The 17,059-nt window shown below is 38.8% G+C and overlaps 2 protein-coding genes across 4 annotated transcripts in view; one reads left to right on the top strand and one right to left on the bottom strand.

Moving 5' to 3' along the window:
- DNAJC2 (DnaJ heat shock protein family (Hsp40) member C2) overlaps nucleotides 1–1,091 on the top strand; it is a 33,167-nt gene extending 32,076 nt beyond the window's left edge. For both annotated transcript variants that reach the window (XM_032761284.2, XM_058425532.1), the window contains exons 16-17: nucleotides 519–673; nucleotides 967–1,091. In XM_032761284.2, coding sequence (XP_032617175.1) covers nucleotides 519–673; nucleotides 967–1,041 — 230 coding nt within the window. In that variant the 3' untranslated portion in view covers nucleotides 1,042–1,091. The remainder of the gene's footprint in view (nucleotides 1–518; nucleotides 674–966) is intronic.
- PMPCB (peptidase, mitochondrial processing subunit beta) lies at nucleotides 377–16,571 on the bottom strand. 2 transcript variants are annotated; one of them, XM_032761288.2, is made up of 13 exons: nucleotides 16,448–16,571; nucleotides 15,301–15,441; nucleotides 14,490–14,576; nucleotides 13,581–13,710; nucleotides 9,567–9,765; nucleotides 9,110–9,189; nucleotides 5,883–5,995; nucleotides 4,501–4,644; nucleotides 3,114–3,274; nucleotides 1,885–1,970; nucleotides 1,717–1,805; nucleotides 1,481–1,556; nucleotides 377–1,403 (listed from the first exon to the last, which is right to left on the bottom strand). In XM_032761288.2, exons 1-13 carry the CDS (start codon nucleotides 16,544–16,546, stop codon nucleotides 1,339–1,341), a joined length of 1,470 nt encoding a protein of 489 aa, XP_032617179.1. In that variant the 5' UTR covers nucleotides 16,547–16,571; the 3' UTR covers nucleotides 377–1,338. The 2 variants fall into 2 exon arrangements, with proteins under 2 accessions (XP_032617179.1, XP_032617178.1); XM_032761287.2 differs by lacking the exon at nucleotides 377–1,403 and having other exon boundaries at nucleotides 1,404–1,556; nucleotides 16,448–16,565.
- Between the last annotated feature and the right edge of the window lie 488 nt (nucleotides 16,572–17,059).

Here is a 17,059-nt window from a genome sequence, read left to right as displayed (position 1 = left end):
CCAGCACTGGTACCCTGGGCACTTGGCTTAATTTTGCTAGGTTTGTTTCCTTCAGTGTAAAACAAGAATGGTTTCCAGGGTTTCTATCCAGCAAAAGTTTAACTGTGAGGAAGCTCTTTTACCTATCCTGTAAGGAAGTAGACTTATCAGAACTCTTAATGAATTGTGGTTGTGTTTTTGAGTCCAAGAGTCCAACAGTACTATAAATTTAAATATGGCTTTTTTCCAGTCTGGTGAGTATATTACATTGATTTTTAAGAGATAAACAGTACAAGGTAGATCTTTACTATTGTGTTTTAAAAGCCTTTGAGATTTTATTTTCTGGGATGTGAGCCATCTGAAATTTTTTCTCTTATTAACACTCAAGAGGACTATATGTATCTCTCATCTCTACAAGTTTATTTTCAAAATGACACATCCCAGATTGAAGTGGGCAGTTAGCGAACACTTGCGGACCACAAGACTTGTCTGGGAACATGTTCAAAGACAGTTTTCAAATAAAAATTTTTCTTAAACAGGTCCATATACAGACTTCACCCCTTGGACAACGGAAGAACAGAAGCTTTTGGAACAAGCTTTGAAAACATACCCAGTAAATACACCTGAAAGGTGGGAAAAAATAGCAGAAGCGGTACCTGGCAGGACAAAGAAGGACTGCATGAAACGATACAAGGTTGCAGACTTAAGATTTTATAGATTGTTGTATTTTAAATTGTAACGGGTTATATAGCCCATATTTTATGTATTAAGTGGTTAATAATATAGTGCTTATTTCAGTACCAGTAGTTATGGGGCCAATATTATTAGGAAGAAATGAGCAACCTTAGAAACTTTCTAGGCCCTGGCAGATACTGAAATCAGTATATTTAGTACTATCTTAGTTGTTTGAATTATTTACACCAAACACTAGATTAAAATGTTTTTAAATTCTGACAACTTCTTAAATCACATCTTTCTCCCTTCTAGGAACTTGTCGAGATGGTAAAAGCAAAGAAAGCTGCTCAAGAACAAGTGCTGAATGCAAGTAGAGCCAAGAAATGACAATCTTTGTTGTGTGTGCATTTTTATAATAAAACTGAAAATACTGTAAACATTTTCATTCTTAAAATTATACTCATGGTAATAATTTGAAAGTATGCTGCTTGCAACATAATTTCTCAGAGAACAAAGACTGACCATTAATACAAGACAACCTTCAGAGGGGTAGTCTTTTTATCCTTTGAAAGTATGATACAGTATTTAATTTAAATTTCCAAATGTATATACATGTTCATTTTTATTTTTTTCTAGATCTGTTTTATAAATACATGTGTTCAAACAATCTTGATTAGGAGCATTTTAATCATGAAGCCAACACATGTTACTGCAAATCTGTTTAAAATCTGGTAGTTGCTCAATGGGACCTAAGGATTAAAAAGAAGACAGTTAATTAAAAGTACTTGGCCAACTTTTTGCATAGAAGAAAAGAAGCCAGGCTTACCAACAGCAGCAATAGCTGGACTCCTATTATAAATGTATTTGGTACATACTTCTCGAATTGTCTCAGCATTCACAGCCTGAAATATGGAAGACACTGTCATTCAGCTTTTTGTAGTAAAGACAAAGTCTATACCTGGAACTTCTTAAAACTAAAGCAAGATGAAAGATACATATTCTCAGCTTTTTTAACAAAGATCTTTTTTACACATGACCCAATAGTAACTCAGGACTACTTACATCAATTCTTGCTTCAAGCTCAGGGATGGGAATCCTTCTATTATAGCATAACATTTGCCTACCAATATCTTCACAAATTGGAGTTGAACCTATTTAAAAAGAAGGAAAAACTAACTATTGGAATATAGATCAACCATATGAAAACAGAACCTATGTCTTTATTTTTACCATCAAGCTGCAACAACATGTTTGTTTTCAGAAGATTTCTGGCTCGTGCGACCTCACTTTCAGTGACACTTGTACAGAGTCGCATCCTAAAAAACATTTGGAAAAACAGTAGTTATTGGAAAATGTTTTATTTCATGAGTTAATGACCTAAGAATGATGATGTCATCTTCTACACACAACATACAGGTGATTACAATTTAATTCCAATGCTAAGCAAAAGCTAAAATGATTATTTTCCCCAGTATTAATTTCTCAAAAATGATACATAAACATGCCTAATTACGCATTAGCAGACAAAGGCTTAATACAAATGGGCTGATCACATTTTCAGAAGTGCTATAAGCATGAGTCCTCATCTGTTGGAGTCTGATATGCTATGGGTTAAGTCAGTGGGTCATTCATTGGTTTCTGAAAACAATGAGTAGAGTCTAACTTAAATCTAATTTTTAACTTAATAATTACATCCTAGTTGACTAGATTTAGAAAGATGTAAGCCAGTTAAGAATAGTGGAGGAAAGGAACCAGAGCTAAATGTTTTCCAAGAGGCTGCGAGCCTTTCTGCCCATCTACTGACTCAAAATAGTTTGTTTTCTTTTAGCAGTGGCAACTTCAGATTTACTTTCCCTTCAACCAGATTACTTTCAGAGATATTTTCCAAACAACTTCTAGTTGGCTTTTAAACTTTTAGGATCATCTTTCTGAATTAACCTGCTTCTGAAAGATTAAAACTTTCAGCCAGGTGTGGTGGCTCACGCCTGTAATCCCAGCACTTTGGGAGGCTGAGAAGGGTGGATCTCCTGAGGTCAGGAGTTCAGGACCAGCCTGGCCAACATGGTGAAACCCCATCTCTACTAAAAATACAAAAAATTAGCCGGGCATGGTGGTACGCCTGTAATCCCAGCTATTCGGGAGGCTGAGGTGGGAGAATGGCTTGAACCTGGGGAGGCAGAGGCTGCAGTGAGCTGAGATGGTGCAACTACACTCCAGCCTAGGCAACAGAGCAAGACCTCATCTCAAAAAAAAAAAAAAAAAAAATTCTATAGTATGAATCAGCTTCACATCTTGAGACTTAGGAAAAACCAAATGCAACCTTTAAAAACATGGCAACTACTGTTTATCTAGGTCTCTTAATTAAAAGGTAACATTACCATAAATCACCATAAAGAATAAAAAACTAGTTTAAAACGAATTAAAGGCAAAATTTAAATTACTTAAAGCTATTTCCTCACCATTCTTTTTGAACAACATGTAGCATGTCTGCAACAGTGGATGGTTCACAAACCATATAGAGTCCCCATAATCCTGTATCTGTGTAGGAAGTGTTGAAAGACTGAAAGCTATGGCAAAGACTGCCATGACAAGTGAGCTGGGCCAGCTTGCTAGATAAATTCTGCAAGGAAAAAAAAATTCCAAGAGAATTTTAATTACTCATGTCCAAAATACAGAAAGAAAAATGGAGTGTGTGGAAAATAGTGAATATCCTTAGAGGCTAAGTTTCCTAGTTTTATTCAACATCTCAGTAGTAGAGTTAAAATTCAGTAAGACTAAGAATTGTGCTTATTATCTCACTTACCCAGTGCACCCCCTGGAGAAATTCATGTTATAAAAGCAATGAATCCTTATAATTAACGTAGTGGCTATATCTACTTCTAAAACTAGATTGCTATTATCAACCCAATTTCTAGGGCTCTTGGCTACATATGCTTAAAGATTCAAAGTTATATTGCATATGAGGCTTAAGATTATTTAGATGAAATGTATTTTGGAGAAATCTATGAGTAAAGACAAATCTATACAATGTGTTTTGAAATAATTCCAACTTACAAAAAAGTTGCAAAAACAGTACAGAGAATTTCCTTTATCCACCAGATTCCGTTATTTTACCATGTTTGCTTTATTCTCTTTATACAAGTTTTTTCAACTGAGTCTTAGATGTGATGCTTCTTGCCCCAAATACTTTAGTATGTACTTGTGAAAAACAAGGAAATTAATTTTCTTACATCACCTTGGTATAGTTCCTTAATATCTGTGGAGAATTGTTTCCCAGATCCCTGTGGATACCAAAATCCACAGATGCTAGAGCCCTCATGTAATATGGTATATGTAGTATTTGCATATAAGCACATTCTCCTGTATACTTTAAATCATCTCTAGATAAATACCCAATCCATGTAAATGCATGTAAATAGTTGTTATACTATAGTGTTTAGGAAGTGACCAAAAAAAAACTCCATACACGTTTAGTACAGATGCAACCATCCATTTGTTCCCCAAAATTTTCCACCTATGGTTGGTTGAATCCATGGATATGGAACCCACAGATATAGAGGGCCTACTGACTATTAAAATTAGGATATTAACATTGACATAGTACTTCTAGCTAATTCTTCTGTCCTTATTCAAATTTTGCCACTAATAAACTTTGTGGCAAAGAAAAAAAGAAACTTTTTCTGGCCCACATGCAATCCAGGATCAGTTTATATATTTTTAAGTCAGAATTCACAGTACAAGGCTCTATTCTGCCACTTTAAAAAAGGATTCTTACAAAGAACTTATATTTAAGAAAACATGATAATCTTCCATCTGTTATGGAAAATTTCTTTTAAAATCACTTACCATTCCTCCCCCAAAAGAGCGATCCCAGTTGCCAATCAGCGTGTTTGCAACCATGAGACAGATTGTATCTGGATGTGCCCAACCAACAGCTTCAACAGCTATTGCAAGGTGTGCCAAAGGCATCTTGTCATCCCTCACACGAATCTAGTTAAGATAAAGCAGGAGGACCTCTAGTTAAGATTAACATTATATAACATGCTTATTAACAAGGAAAAAATCACCAGTCCCATTAACTGCAAAGTTAAAATGTACACAGGACTCTATTTTGATTTTTTAACTATCAGGCCTCATTACATTGTTGAGTTTAATCTAGAAGAATTTAGATTAAATTAAGGAAAAATTACTTTTCCCAAAGCATTTTACTACAGACAGGCACCACATGGTTTACCTGGTCAAAAAGGGTTGCATCATTTCACTGGTAGAAATCAATCCTTTGTGTTTGTCAATCTGAATTTTTCTTTTTCTTTCTTTTTTTTGAGACAGAGTCTCACTCTGTCGCCCAGGCTGGAGTGCAGTGGCGCCATCTTGGCTCACTGCAACCTCTGCCTCCCAGGTTCAAGCAATTTTGCCTCAGCCTCCCAAGTAGCTGGGACTACAGGCATACACCACCATGCCCAGCTAATTTTTGTATTTTTAGTAGAGATGGAGTTTCACCATGTTGGTGAGGCTGGTCTCAAACTCCTAACCTCAGTGACACACTCGCCTCAGCCTCTCCAAGTGCTGGGATTACAGGCGTGAGCCACCGCGCCCGGCCTCAATCTCAACTTTTCTATTGACATGTCATATTGACGTCACAGGTTTATTTTTGTACTGCCAATGCTACAGTTCTAGGCAGCTGCCAATATCAGGGCATTTTCCAGATACTACTTTGAGCATCATCCTTAACATGGCAAACCAAGCCGCTAGTGGGGCTGAAAGCTAGTTGATAACTAGTAGTTTCCCTGCAAGTTCTGGCTCTAACAGTTACTACCCCCTCCTAAAACATACTGTGGGCAAAACTGAGCCAAGAGTAAACCTGAAGTGAAAGTCAAAATATGGGGTTTAAAAGATTACTTCCAGATATTATAATTTGTAAATTGGCATAGTGCCAAAGAAAAAGCACAAAAAGACCAAATTATAAACTGCTCTTAAAACTTTGCTTCCTTTCAGACTAGAATGGAGAAATTTAAAAACAAAACAAAAAAAACCTTGCTTCCTTAGGAAAGAAAAATAGGTGGTTAAATACGGAAGAGGAAGGAATGTAAACAAATGAGTACATCCTCTTCCCTTTTCCTATTATTCCATTCTATTCCTACTAGAAATATGCACATTTTGTTTACTTATGTGTAAATACAACACAAGGAATCCAAAAGGCTAAATACTAGCTGGGAGGCTTGCCCTACCTCACTTCCTGTGAATTTGCAGGGAGGCAGAGCTGGTATTTCTCCTTTGTGTGTGCATAAAGAGTCACCGAAATGAAACTTTGCTAAGTCAAGCAATTCATCATGGGAAACACCTAAATTGAAAGAAAATATTTTCACATGTATCTAGCAGCAATATAGTTTACAATAAACCCTAGGTGGTATAATGTGATGTACATTACACATGAACTATCTACACTCACTAAAAGCCATTATTTAAGAGTAAGCTCACATAGCACACCTATTTCCTTGGTGTTGCAAAGCTTGAGGTTGCACAGCTTTCTCATTTTGTAGAGCAAATGACAGTTTTCATCAACAGACCAGTGGATTCACGGCTAAGAATAAGACAACTTGAAAACTCCACTTTTTACAAAATCATGTTCTATTAAACTATAAAAACTTCTGGGATCCAAACTAGCAAAAAATGCCAATTTTCAAAAAAAAAAATTGTTTTAGTGGAAAATACAAATATGGGCTCTATCAAATTTTTAAAAAGCTGGAGCTGGGCATGGTGGCTCACACCTATACTCCCAGTACTTTAGGAGGCTGAGGTGGGAGGATCATTTGAGTTCAGGAGTTCAAGACCAGCCTGGACAACATAGCAAGACTCTGTCTCAATAAAATAAATTTAAAAATCCAGGTACTATGGCTCACACCTGTAATCCCAGCACTTTGGGAAGTCAAGGTGGGCAGGTCACTTGAGATCAGGAGTTCAAGACCAGCCTGGCCAATATGGTAAAACCCTGTCTGTACTAAAAATACAAAAATTAGCTGGGCATGGTAGCAGGCGCCTGTAATAATCCGAGCTATTCAGGAGGCTGAGGCAGGAGAATTGCTTGAACTCAGGAGGCGGAGGTTGCAGTGAGCTGAGATCACACCACTGCACTCCAACTTGGGTGACAGAGCAAGACTCTGTCTCTAAAATAAATAAAATTAAATAAAAGAAAGCTGGATACACAGATATACTTTATTCTCTGCACTCTGCTCTCAGAACTCAGGAACAGGGCCCAGTGCAGTGCTTCACACCTGTAATCCCAACACTTTGGGAGGCCGAGGCAGACGGATCACCTGAGGTCAGAGGTAGACCAGCTGACCAACATGGAGAAACCCCATCCCTACTAAAGATACAAAATTAGTTGAGTGTGGTGGCGCACGCCTGTAATCCCAGCTACTCGGAAGGCTAAGTAAGGCAAGAGAATCAGTTGAATCTGGGAGGCGGAGTTTGCAGTGAGCCAAGATGACACCACTGCACTCCAGCCTGGGCAACAAGAGCAAAACTCCATCTCAAAAAAAAAAAAAAAAAAAAGAACTCAGGAACAAAATAGTGTCATCTAAATTTCTGAATACATCAATAGGTATCCAAATGCAAAAACTCAGGAATTACTTAGACTCTATATCCCTTGAGACCCAAATTAAGACTAACTTAATTTATAATTAAAATGTTAAATTATAATTTTATAATAAATGAAGCTAGGATACAAAAACTATTTGGCAAATAAAAGCTATACATCCTGAAGATTAACCTAGAAGAGATAAATGGTAGCCAAGACATAATTCAGAGGTCAGCAGAAACTTAAAACTGGCCTATTTCATTGAATTTAAGATGAAATCATTTATAAGGCACATCACTTATGTAGTATTTAAAACAAATACTAATTAATCTATAAGCCATTAAACTAAAGACATCTCAACTTTAGCTATGTCAGAATGAACCCATGAACCAAAGTAAAACTCATTTTGTCCATATGCCACCAACAATGGCAGAGAGGTCCCAGAAAGCTTGGTTGTTGAGGACCCATCTAACAAGTCTCTTGTCCCATTTCCAAGGCAGTTTCAAACACTTAAGCCCAAGTCTGCAAGAGCCAATTTAGAAACAATGTTACTCAAGAGAATTTCAGAGTGCACTTCCTGCCATGTACAATGAAGGTAGCTACAGTGAATAACATGTTTGATATTTAATGTTTTCATCTTCTCCATTACCCCCCAGGTAATTAGCTCAGAAATCAATCCAGAGCAACTAGAATTTTCAAATTATAATTTCTAAAAAGAGAAAAATTTACAACATGAAAGAACACTTTGCTTTGCTCTAATATTAAAAAATACAAAGAAATAAAAACTGGAGACCAGGTGCGGTGGGTCACGCCTGTAATCCCCAAGCTTTGGGAGGCCAAGGTGGAAGGATAACTTGAGCTCAGGAGTTTGAAACCAGCCTGGAAAACATAGTTAAGAATCCATCTCTATTTCTATAAATGTATTTTAAAAAGAAAAAAAAAATTGGAAACCAATTAAAATGTACTGCTGCCTAGATTCAGAATGCCAGGAAATCTGGCAGTATCTGTTGTCAATCTTTTTTTTTTTTCATTCACTGGCTTCAAACATCACCTCAAGGAAACCTGAAGTCAACTGCATGTTTGGATTCCCATTCAACATTCTCATGGCTCCCTGTGTGCTTCTCCTTCCCAAAAATTAGATCTATTAAATGATTGATTGAACAAATCAAAGAATGAACATACCCATTCCATGCTTGAACAAGGACGAAGTTGGCTCTCAAGATATAATTCAAAATCTCAAGAAATTCTCAAAGTACAGAACACTATGTTCCGTCTCTCTACCAGTTCACTCCTTTGCCCTTTTCTTGCACGTTCTACTATGTACACTTATGTATTGAACAGTTCATTAAGTCTTTCTATAAATAAAACCTACCTTTTGTTTTTTTTTTTTTTTTTTTTTTTTTTGAGACAGTCTCACTCTGTCGCCCAGGCTAGAGTGCAGTGGTGCAATCTTGGCTCACTGTAACCTCCGCCTCCCAGGTTCAAGCGATTCTCCTACCTCAGCCTCCCGAATAGCTGGGACTACAGGCGCATGTCACCAGGCCCGGCTACTTTTTGTATTTTTAGTACAGACGGGGTTTCACCATATTAGTCAGGCTGGTCTTGAACTCCTGACCTCGTGATCTGCCCACCTCAGCCTCCCAAAGTGCTGGGACTACAGGCGTGAGCCACCATGCCTGGCCTAAATGAAACCCACTTTAAAAACAATAGAAGGAAAGTCTGGTTCCAGTGCTCGACATTCCCCGTACACAGTATCAAATACAGTTATTTGCTATGTAAATGAAAATTCTTAGGATATCTCCCAACAGGATCAAACTAATAAGCATACCACTCCAACTACTGTGTTTAAAACATTTGTAGAAATTTAAATTGACTAACCTCCAGCAGCAGCAAGCACTATTCTTGGCCCCTTATAATGTGTAGTTATATAATCCACTAAGTCCTTACGACTTATAGATCTGGAAATGAAGTAAAACAATTTTTAAAGGAAACCAAAAAAAAAAAAAAAAAACAGACCTTCACATAATATACCTGAAATCAAATTGGACCATAACTGTACCCTAAAATGCAGTCAGAAATAGGATATAGGCAACACAGCAAAGAACTTCAACTTTTTTACATCAAGGAAAAAATACACCATTACTGGTTTATTCCCGAAGTACCTATGAACTCACGCGCTTGGGAGCTAGGTGGGACTAAAATGTAGCTAACTACAATTTCACTTAGGTTACTGGGGGAAAATTACTTTTTGAAACATACTTTTTAAAAGTTTGTAAATGTTAATTTTCAAAATTCATAAATTCCCTTATACACCAAGAAATTCTGTTATACCTACTTGATATTTTCAGTTGGTCCCAAAATTGTCCGTCCAAGTGCAGTATTTTGGTAAGCTGTGGCATGAAGATAATCGAAAACAACTTCTTGTAAATTGGTTTCAACTTCCTGCATCTCTCTAAGGATTACTCCACGCTCACGTTCAATCTCTGCTTCTCCCAATGTGCTGTTTTGTATTATATCAGCAAGAATTTCTACAGCTAATTGAAAATAAAATATAAGAAAAAGCACCAGCAATCTTAAATTTCACTATTAAAATCTATTAAACCAAAATCGGAAATTATGACACTGACCCATCACTCAATACTAAATGATTAGCCTGGGAGAAAAACATCAGATATACTTAACAGGACAAAATTAAAATTTAACATATAAACCCCTATAGTACAAAAGATTTTTTCCTTGGGGAAAAAGTATAAATTTGCCATCACCTTGTAATGACTCTACCTACTTAAAAAATGCTATGGAAATTTGCATACTAATATAGATTGTTCTATATGAAAATTACAAAGTTATATATATTAGTCTGAAAATACCTAGCTAGCAATGTACAGAGGGTTCATATCATCCAAGTATTTACTATCCAAGTTCCCACAGCAATGACAGTGCTGTTAAGAAGCAAAGAACTGGTCAGGCACGGTGGCTCACACCTATATAATCCCAGCACTTTGGGAGGCCAATATGGGCTTGAGCCCAGGAGTTCAAGACCAACCTGGGAAACATGCCAAAATCCTGTCTCTACAAAAAATACAAAAATTGGCCAGGCGCGGTGGCTCACGCTTGTAATCCCAGCACTTTGGGAGGCCGAGGCAGGCGGATCATGAGGTCAGGAGATCGAGACCACGGTGAAACCTCGTCTCTACTAAAAATACAAAAAAATTAGCCGGGCGTGGTGGCGGGCGCCTGTAGTCCCAGCTACTCGGAGAGGCTGAGGCAGGAGAATGGCGTGAACCCGGGAGGCGGAGCTTGCAGTGAGCCAAGATTGCGCCACTGCACTCCAGCCTGGGCGACAGAGCGAGACTCCGTCTCAAAAAAAAAAAAACAAAAATTAGCTGCGTGTGGTGGCATGTTCCCATAGTCCCTGCTACTCGGGAGGCTGAGATGGGAGGATGGGTGGAGCTCGGGAGGCAAAGGTTGTAGTGAGCTGCGATTGCGCCACTGCACTCTCGCCTGGGCAACAGAGAAAAGAATCCTTATAATCTAAAATATGCCCCAAATGAATCACAGAATTGTGTGTTCTCAAACCCTAATTTGCAAAAAGCCAAAAGTGAAGTGGAATATGTCATATTAGGTCATTAAGCAATTTTATCAGAAAAAGCGCATACCTCTCCAAAAAAAACCGTGCTTCATTCTTGAAGAATTAGTACATAGTTGCAATCATAAATCTAAATTTCATTAATATGATTAATGTTACAAAATAAACTTACAATCTTAAGTTTCTTTTTTTTCCCCTAAGAGACAAGGTCTCATTATGCTGCCCAGACTGGACTCAAATTCCTGGGTTCAAACAATCCTCCTGCCTCAGCTTCCTCCAAGTAGCCAGGACTAAAGGCATGTACTACCGTGTCTGGTTTAAGTTTCAATTTTTACTCTACTATAAACTGTTGTTCCTTGTTTTAATTAAGTTCACTTTAAGGCACACTGTCTCAGAACTGATTATGTTCAAATACTAAGAACATGACAGAACAAACTATTACAGTAAGCTGTGGCTGAGATCATGACCAAAAGGAAAAAATTACCTGTAAAACCAAATAAAACCCATCTGTCCAGATGAGAGAACAGAGTCCAGTAAAATGAGTGAGAAATAGCCCATAGACAAATGGAAGGACAAGAATTCCTGTGTGAAAATCCTCCTTTATGTAGGATTGGTGGTCTACACTGGTAGTTTCCAAAGGCGGGGAGGGGGGCTCCTATTTCCCAGTCTGTTTTAATCTGAATCTTTTTTTAAAATGTATATTTAATGTATGTTAGTATATTAGCACATGTATTTAACTTACAAGTACACATACATTAAGGATGTATGATCAACTTTCTTACCAATAAGAGTAAGTGATCATCACGCACACGTTTACTGCAGCACTATTCACAACAGCAAAGACTTGGAACCAACCCAAATGTCCATCAGTGATAGACTGGATTAAGAAAATGTGGCACATATACACCATGGAATACTATGCATCCATAAAAAAGGATGAGTTCATGTCTTTTGTAGGGACATGGATGAAGCTGGAAACCATCATTCTGAGCAAACTAGCACAACGACAGAAAACCAAACACCACATGTTCTCACTCATAGGTGGGAATTGAACAATGAGAACACTTGGACACGGGGTGGGAACATCACACACCGGAGCCTGTCGTGGGGTGGTGGGAGCAGGGAGGGATAGCATTAGGAGATATACCTAATTTAAATGATGAGTTAACGGGTGCAGCACACCAACACGGCACATGTATACATATGTAACAAACCTGCACGTTGTGCACGTGTACCCTAGAACTTAAAGTATAATAATAAAAAATAAAAATTAAAAAAAATAAGTGATCATAAAACCTGGAGACCATTAGTCTAAACATCTAATTATTACTTCATATACCAGGCTTCACACCCAGGGTGAAGGGTGAAAAACCCCAAGTAAATCCCCAAAGTTGGAGCTGCTTCAGAGAGCACTTCCATTTTGTATTCCTTAGGGAGAGCCCCTCTGTTTTTCTACTCCCACTAGCAGAGGCTCTGTCCTTCCCAGCTAGATGCCAGGAGAAAAGGGGGAAAAAAAAGTCTTTTAACTTCACCCTTCCTTTTTCTGTTTCTCCTTTTTGCCTTCCCTGTTGTTCTGTGTAAATGAAGGAACTAGGCTGGAATGAACAACTCTTTAAAGAAGCTTGGCCTAGCCCTATGTTCTTGGTCCCTAATTAGTCCTGGGACAAAAACTGTCTCTATTGGTTTTGTTATTCAAACCAACACACCCTCCATCGTTGCTGTCATTTTTGTTTTAATGCAAAAGTTAGGGTATCATATTAAGTATTTTAGTTATTTACAGGTGATAGGTTTCTTATTTTATTGTTTTGACAAAGCAAATGAATCTGTTAAGAAGACACACACTTGAGTCCACAGTAAGCCACCTGATAGCTATGCAATCCCGGGCAAGTCAGAGTCTGGGCTTCAATTTCCACAACTGCAAGGTGGAAACACCTGTGCAGATCAAATGGCTAGTATATACACAAAAGTACTTTTGTTAAGTGCCATTTAAACATTATTAATGAAAGTCTATTAGGAATCCAAAATTGCAAAGTAGTAACTACAACTACAGAAGGACCTTAAGGGTTAAAAATTTCACTAATGGCCGTGCACAGTGGCTCACGCCTACAATCCCAGCACTTTGGGAGGCCGAGGCAGGTGGGTGACTTGAGGTCAGGAGTTTAAGTCCAGCCTGGCCAACATGGTAAAACTCATCTCTACTAAAAATATAAAAACTAGCCAGCTATGGTGGCAGGAGCCTATAATCCCAGCTACTCAGGAGGCTGAGGCAGGAGAATCACTTGAACCCAGGAGGCAGAGGTTGCAGTGAGCCAAGATCACACCACTGCACTCCAGCCTGGGTGACAGAGCGAGACTCTCTCTCTAAACAAAAATAAGGATTTTACCAATTAGCTCTAAAACTGCTAAATTTTGTTGTTAATTCTTCCACTGGGAAATGTTTGTGTAATAACTTTTAGAGAGTCAAAACAGTCTACAAACATGGTAACTAACAAACTGCTGTCCTGTCAAAATATTTTATTTCCACCAAATAATCTCTATTTTATTGCTACATATTAAGAAAAACAATCATCCATAATCTTACTATTTGTCATATTTAGAAAAAAAAAAAATAGGATCAGCTGTACCCTCACCCAGAATTCAGTTTCGCTTTTTCACATTTCTGGAACTTACTCTTTTACAACAGACATAATAAAAATAGTACTAAATAATTCCTGATTCTCATGAAAATTATATTATCTGCTGTATAAATAATAACAATACCTCTTGGCAAGTCTTTAGAGAATGCTTTGGCATAGTATACAGTCTGCTCTCTGGAGGTATAGGCATTGAGATGAGCACCCATATTTTCAATCTCAAGTTCCAGATCTAACTGGGATCTCTTCTTGGTGCCCTTGAAACAAAAGAGGAAAAACAAATTATGCAACCTCCCTTTATCCTTCACCTATTCTAAACACTTCAGATAATATGGAGGACATAAGTTCGTTTCATGCAGGGTCAAATTTGGTTTCTAAAGTACATCAGGTAGGGTATGATGGCTCACACCTGTAACCCTGGCACTTTGAGAAGCTGAGGCAGGCAGATTGAGCCCAAGAGATCAAGACCAACCTGGCCAACATGGCGAAACCCTATCTCTATGAAAAAAAAAAAACCATATATATATATATATATATATATGGTTTGTTTATATATATATATATATATATATATATATAAAAAACACCCGGTTATATATATATAAATATCCGGTTATATAAATTATATAAATTATCCGGGTGTGGTGGCATGCACCTACAGTCCCAGCTAATCCAGAAGTAAATGTGGGAGGATGGCTTGAGCCTAGGACGCGGAGGTTGCAGTAAGGAGATTGTGTCACCGCACTCCAGCCTAGGAAACAGAGCTAGATCCTATCTCAAAAAAAATTAAATTAAAAAAAAAAGGTACGTCAGGCTTCAGAAATGGTACACATTCAGATGACTCCTGCATCCCAAGAGAAAGTTTTCATTTCAGCTTTACAAAGCAATTATCAGTACTTATTTTAGATACTGTCCTGGAAAAATAAACATAAAACATGTTATACTACTGAAAGAGCTCTCCCTGCCTCTAAAGAATGAGACTTTGTGCTTATTATCTCTTAAAGGGAGTGCATTTTTGTAAAGTCTTACAACTTGCCTTGAAAGCCATATGCTCCAGAAAGTGTGCTGTTCCATTGTTCTTCTCATTTTCATATCTACTTCCAGCATCAATCCAGAGTCCAACCTTAATGCAATCAAAGAACAATTAAATAAATCCATTTTATTTATTTGAAGTTGGGGGGAACAGTGTCCTTCCTTTTTCTGACAAATGCTTTCTCGTCTTAACACTAAGATTTTCTTGACCTGAGTGAATTGATAGTTCTTTCCTGTGAACTATGAGATTTAAAAATTTTGATCAGGATACTGCTGGGTGCTACAAGTATCTACCTGCCACCTTCACTGAGGATTCTTTGCCCAACTCATTAATCCAGCCAATTAATAACTGTAGTATCAAGAACATCAGAGACTGTCAGAAAACTCCGGTTGAAATCCTGGCTTTGTCATGTATTAGCTGAGTGACCTGAACAAAACCATTTAACTTCTCTCACTTCCTTAACTATGAAACAGGTGTGAGGACGCCCACTACAATTGCTTTTTAGCAAGTAAGATATCAGTAGAAACACCTGGCAGAGTAGCCCTGCAAATATATCTCATTATTATCAATACTGACAATAAATAATCAATAATAAGCTACAAGAACAAGATGCAGACAATGCAACAGGATACATATGCACCCTGTAACTAAGTACCACTGGAAGAAAAGGTTCATAACTCATGGAAATCTGTCAAGGCAAAATAACTGCCACCCTTTCTGAACCACCAGCCAACGAAAAAGCTAAAGATTAAAATCAACAATTTGCTACGCTAAATGAAGGGTCACTTAAGAGAAGGTTGCCTGAATCACTCACCGTGCATGTTGACAGCCCAGAGTCTTCCGAAGCCACTCTGAGTCCGCTTTCTAAACATGTTACTCTTGTTTCAGGAACATTCAGAACAACTTGAGTAGCAGCCTGTGTACTTCTTAATCTGTTCTCTCCAAAATATAATGACTGGTTGGGGGTAGGAAGTGGAAGAGACAAAGCAAAACACATTACTAATCTGATATTAAATGTTGTTTTTAAAACCAAATCTATTTTAAATAGGCTGTCTCTATAAAAGAATCTTTCTTCTTGAATTTTGGTTCCACTGGGATCTCTACCTGGCCTAGAAACATCTGTCACCAGCCACTGTCCTAAAGCCAGCAACGTGATTATAAACATGCCTTTCCCTCAGGGAAGATGAGCAGTTATCATCACCCAGAGAGAAAGTGACTTTATTTCACTACCTCTCCTAGAAATGTTCTATATTCATTATGGAGAAAACAAGCAGGGAAAAAAAAAAGAGAGAGAAAACATGTAAAACTACCTACACACAAGACAGAACTGACACTCGAGTTTTCACTGTTCAAGAAAAGCAACAGGGTTTGGAAATGGTTAAAAAAAAAAAAAGGGGGGGGGAGGATAGGAAGATGGGCCGATGTTCAAAATGCAAATGACTGGCCTTTCGGCCAGGAACTATTCGCCTTTCAGCAGTTTTTCTTTGCCCTTATACAAAAGTCTCACATCCCTTTGCTGAAAGTCAGAGACTCTCTCATGAGAAAAATGCAAATACATAAAAAATTTTACTTCAGCGATGTCCAGGTTCGCGGGAAGCCCAGCTGAGGACGAAGTTCAGTCAGGCAAAAACAGAACTCTGGAGCGGTACCCATTTCACTTTTTAGTTTTCCCCAATTTGCAAGCACTACGTTTTTAGTGGTCAAACATGCACTCCTCAGTAGCTGGCGGGAGGAACCGAAAACCAGGGTCATCCCACACGTCACTAGCAGGTCTCCTGGCTGGTGGCCACAAGCCAGACACCGCCAGCCAGTTCAGCAGCCCCAGGCCGCCTGGCGCCCGGCGGGTCCGGGTCGAGGCCCTGCCCGACCCACTGTTCGGATCTGTGGCACCGACTCTCAGGTGCGCTGCGCTGGGTCTTGGCGAGATCTCGAGGCCAGGGCCGGCCCGGAGGGAAGCTCACCCGTCCCGCAGCGCCTCGGATTAGGAGACTCTCGCTGAAACCCCAGAGCCGCCGCCGCGCCGCGGGTAACAACAGGACTCGAGCCGCCGCAGCCGCCATTTCTGCTAGAAGGAAGGTAGAGGATGAAGGATGTGCTTCCGGGGTCGCGATCTGAGGCCCCAGAGCAGGGAGGCGGACTCCACCTTGTGGCCGTGATGGGAATGACACTCCTCGAAGCGGTCGTGAAAGCAATCAGGGCCTGACCATGATGCTGAGCGGTCCTTACCAAATGAATTGGGGAGTCTGTAGAAGCCCCCTGTATCATCAGTTATTTTAACGATCGCCTACTAAGTGCAAAGCACAAATGCGGTGGAATGAAAGATAACCTGATGCAATATATCTCACTGGTGGATGGAATTGATTGAAAACAGTGGAATAATATTCACAAGTCACTGCCTTTAAAGGAAAAGTCTAGTGGGAGAGACAGATGCGGTGAGGGGAGGAAAAGATGTATCCGTGTTGACCACTATCCACTGTTCGAACCTATACAATATGGCTCATCTCATTCCATAGAAATTGCCCTTGGTAAGGTCACTAATTGCTGAAAGTTGGACACTTTACAGACTTATGTTA

This window comes from Hylobates moloch, unplaced genomic scaffold, assembly GCF_009828535.3.
Source record: "Hylobates moloch isolate HMO894 unplaced genomic scaffold, HMol_V3 SCAFFOLD_1, whole genome shotgun sequence".
Taxonomy (NCBI): Eukaryota; Metazoa; Chordata; class Mammalia; order Primates; family Hylobatidae; genus Hylobates; species Hylobates moloch.
The sequence above is the reverse complement of the archived record's forward strand: the minus strand, read 5'-3'. Positions and strand labels throughout refer to the sequence as shown.

Excerpts from the sequence above, each read along its gene's own strand:
- PMPCB (XM_032761287.2), bottom strand. The coding sequence starts at position 16,546 with ATGGCGGCTGCGGCGGCTCGAGTCCTGTTGTTACCCGCGGCGCGGCGG. Across the intron at positions 9,766-13,580 it reads CTCTAAAGACTTGCCAAGAG|CTGTAGAAATTCTTGCTGAT; the intron begins GTATTGTTATTA and ends ATTTTCAATTAG. Across the intron at positions 4,645-5,882 it reads GCAAATTCACAGGAAGTGAG|ATTCGTGTGAGGGATGACAA; the intron begins GTAGGGCAAGCC and ends TATCTTAACTAG.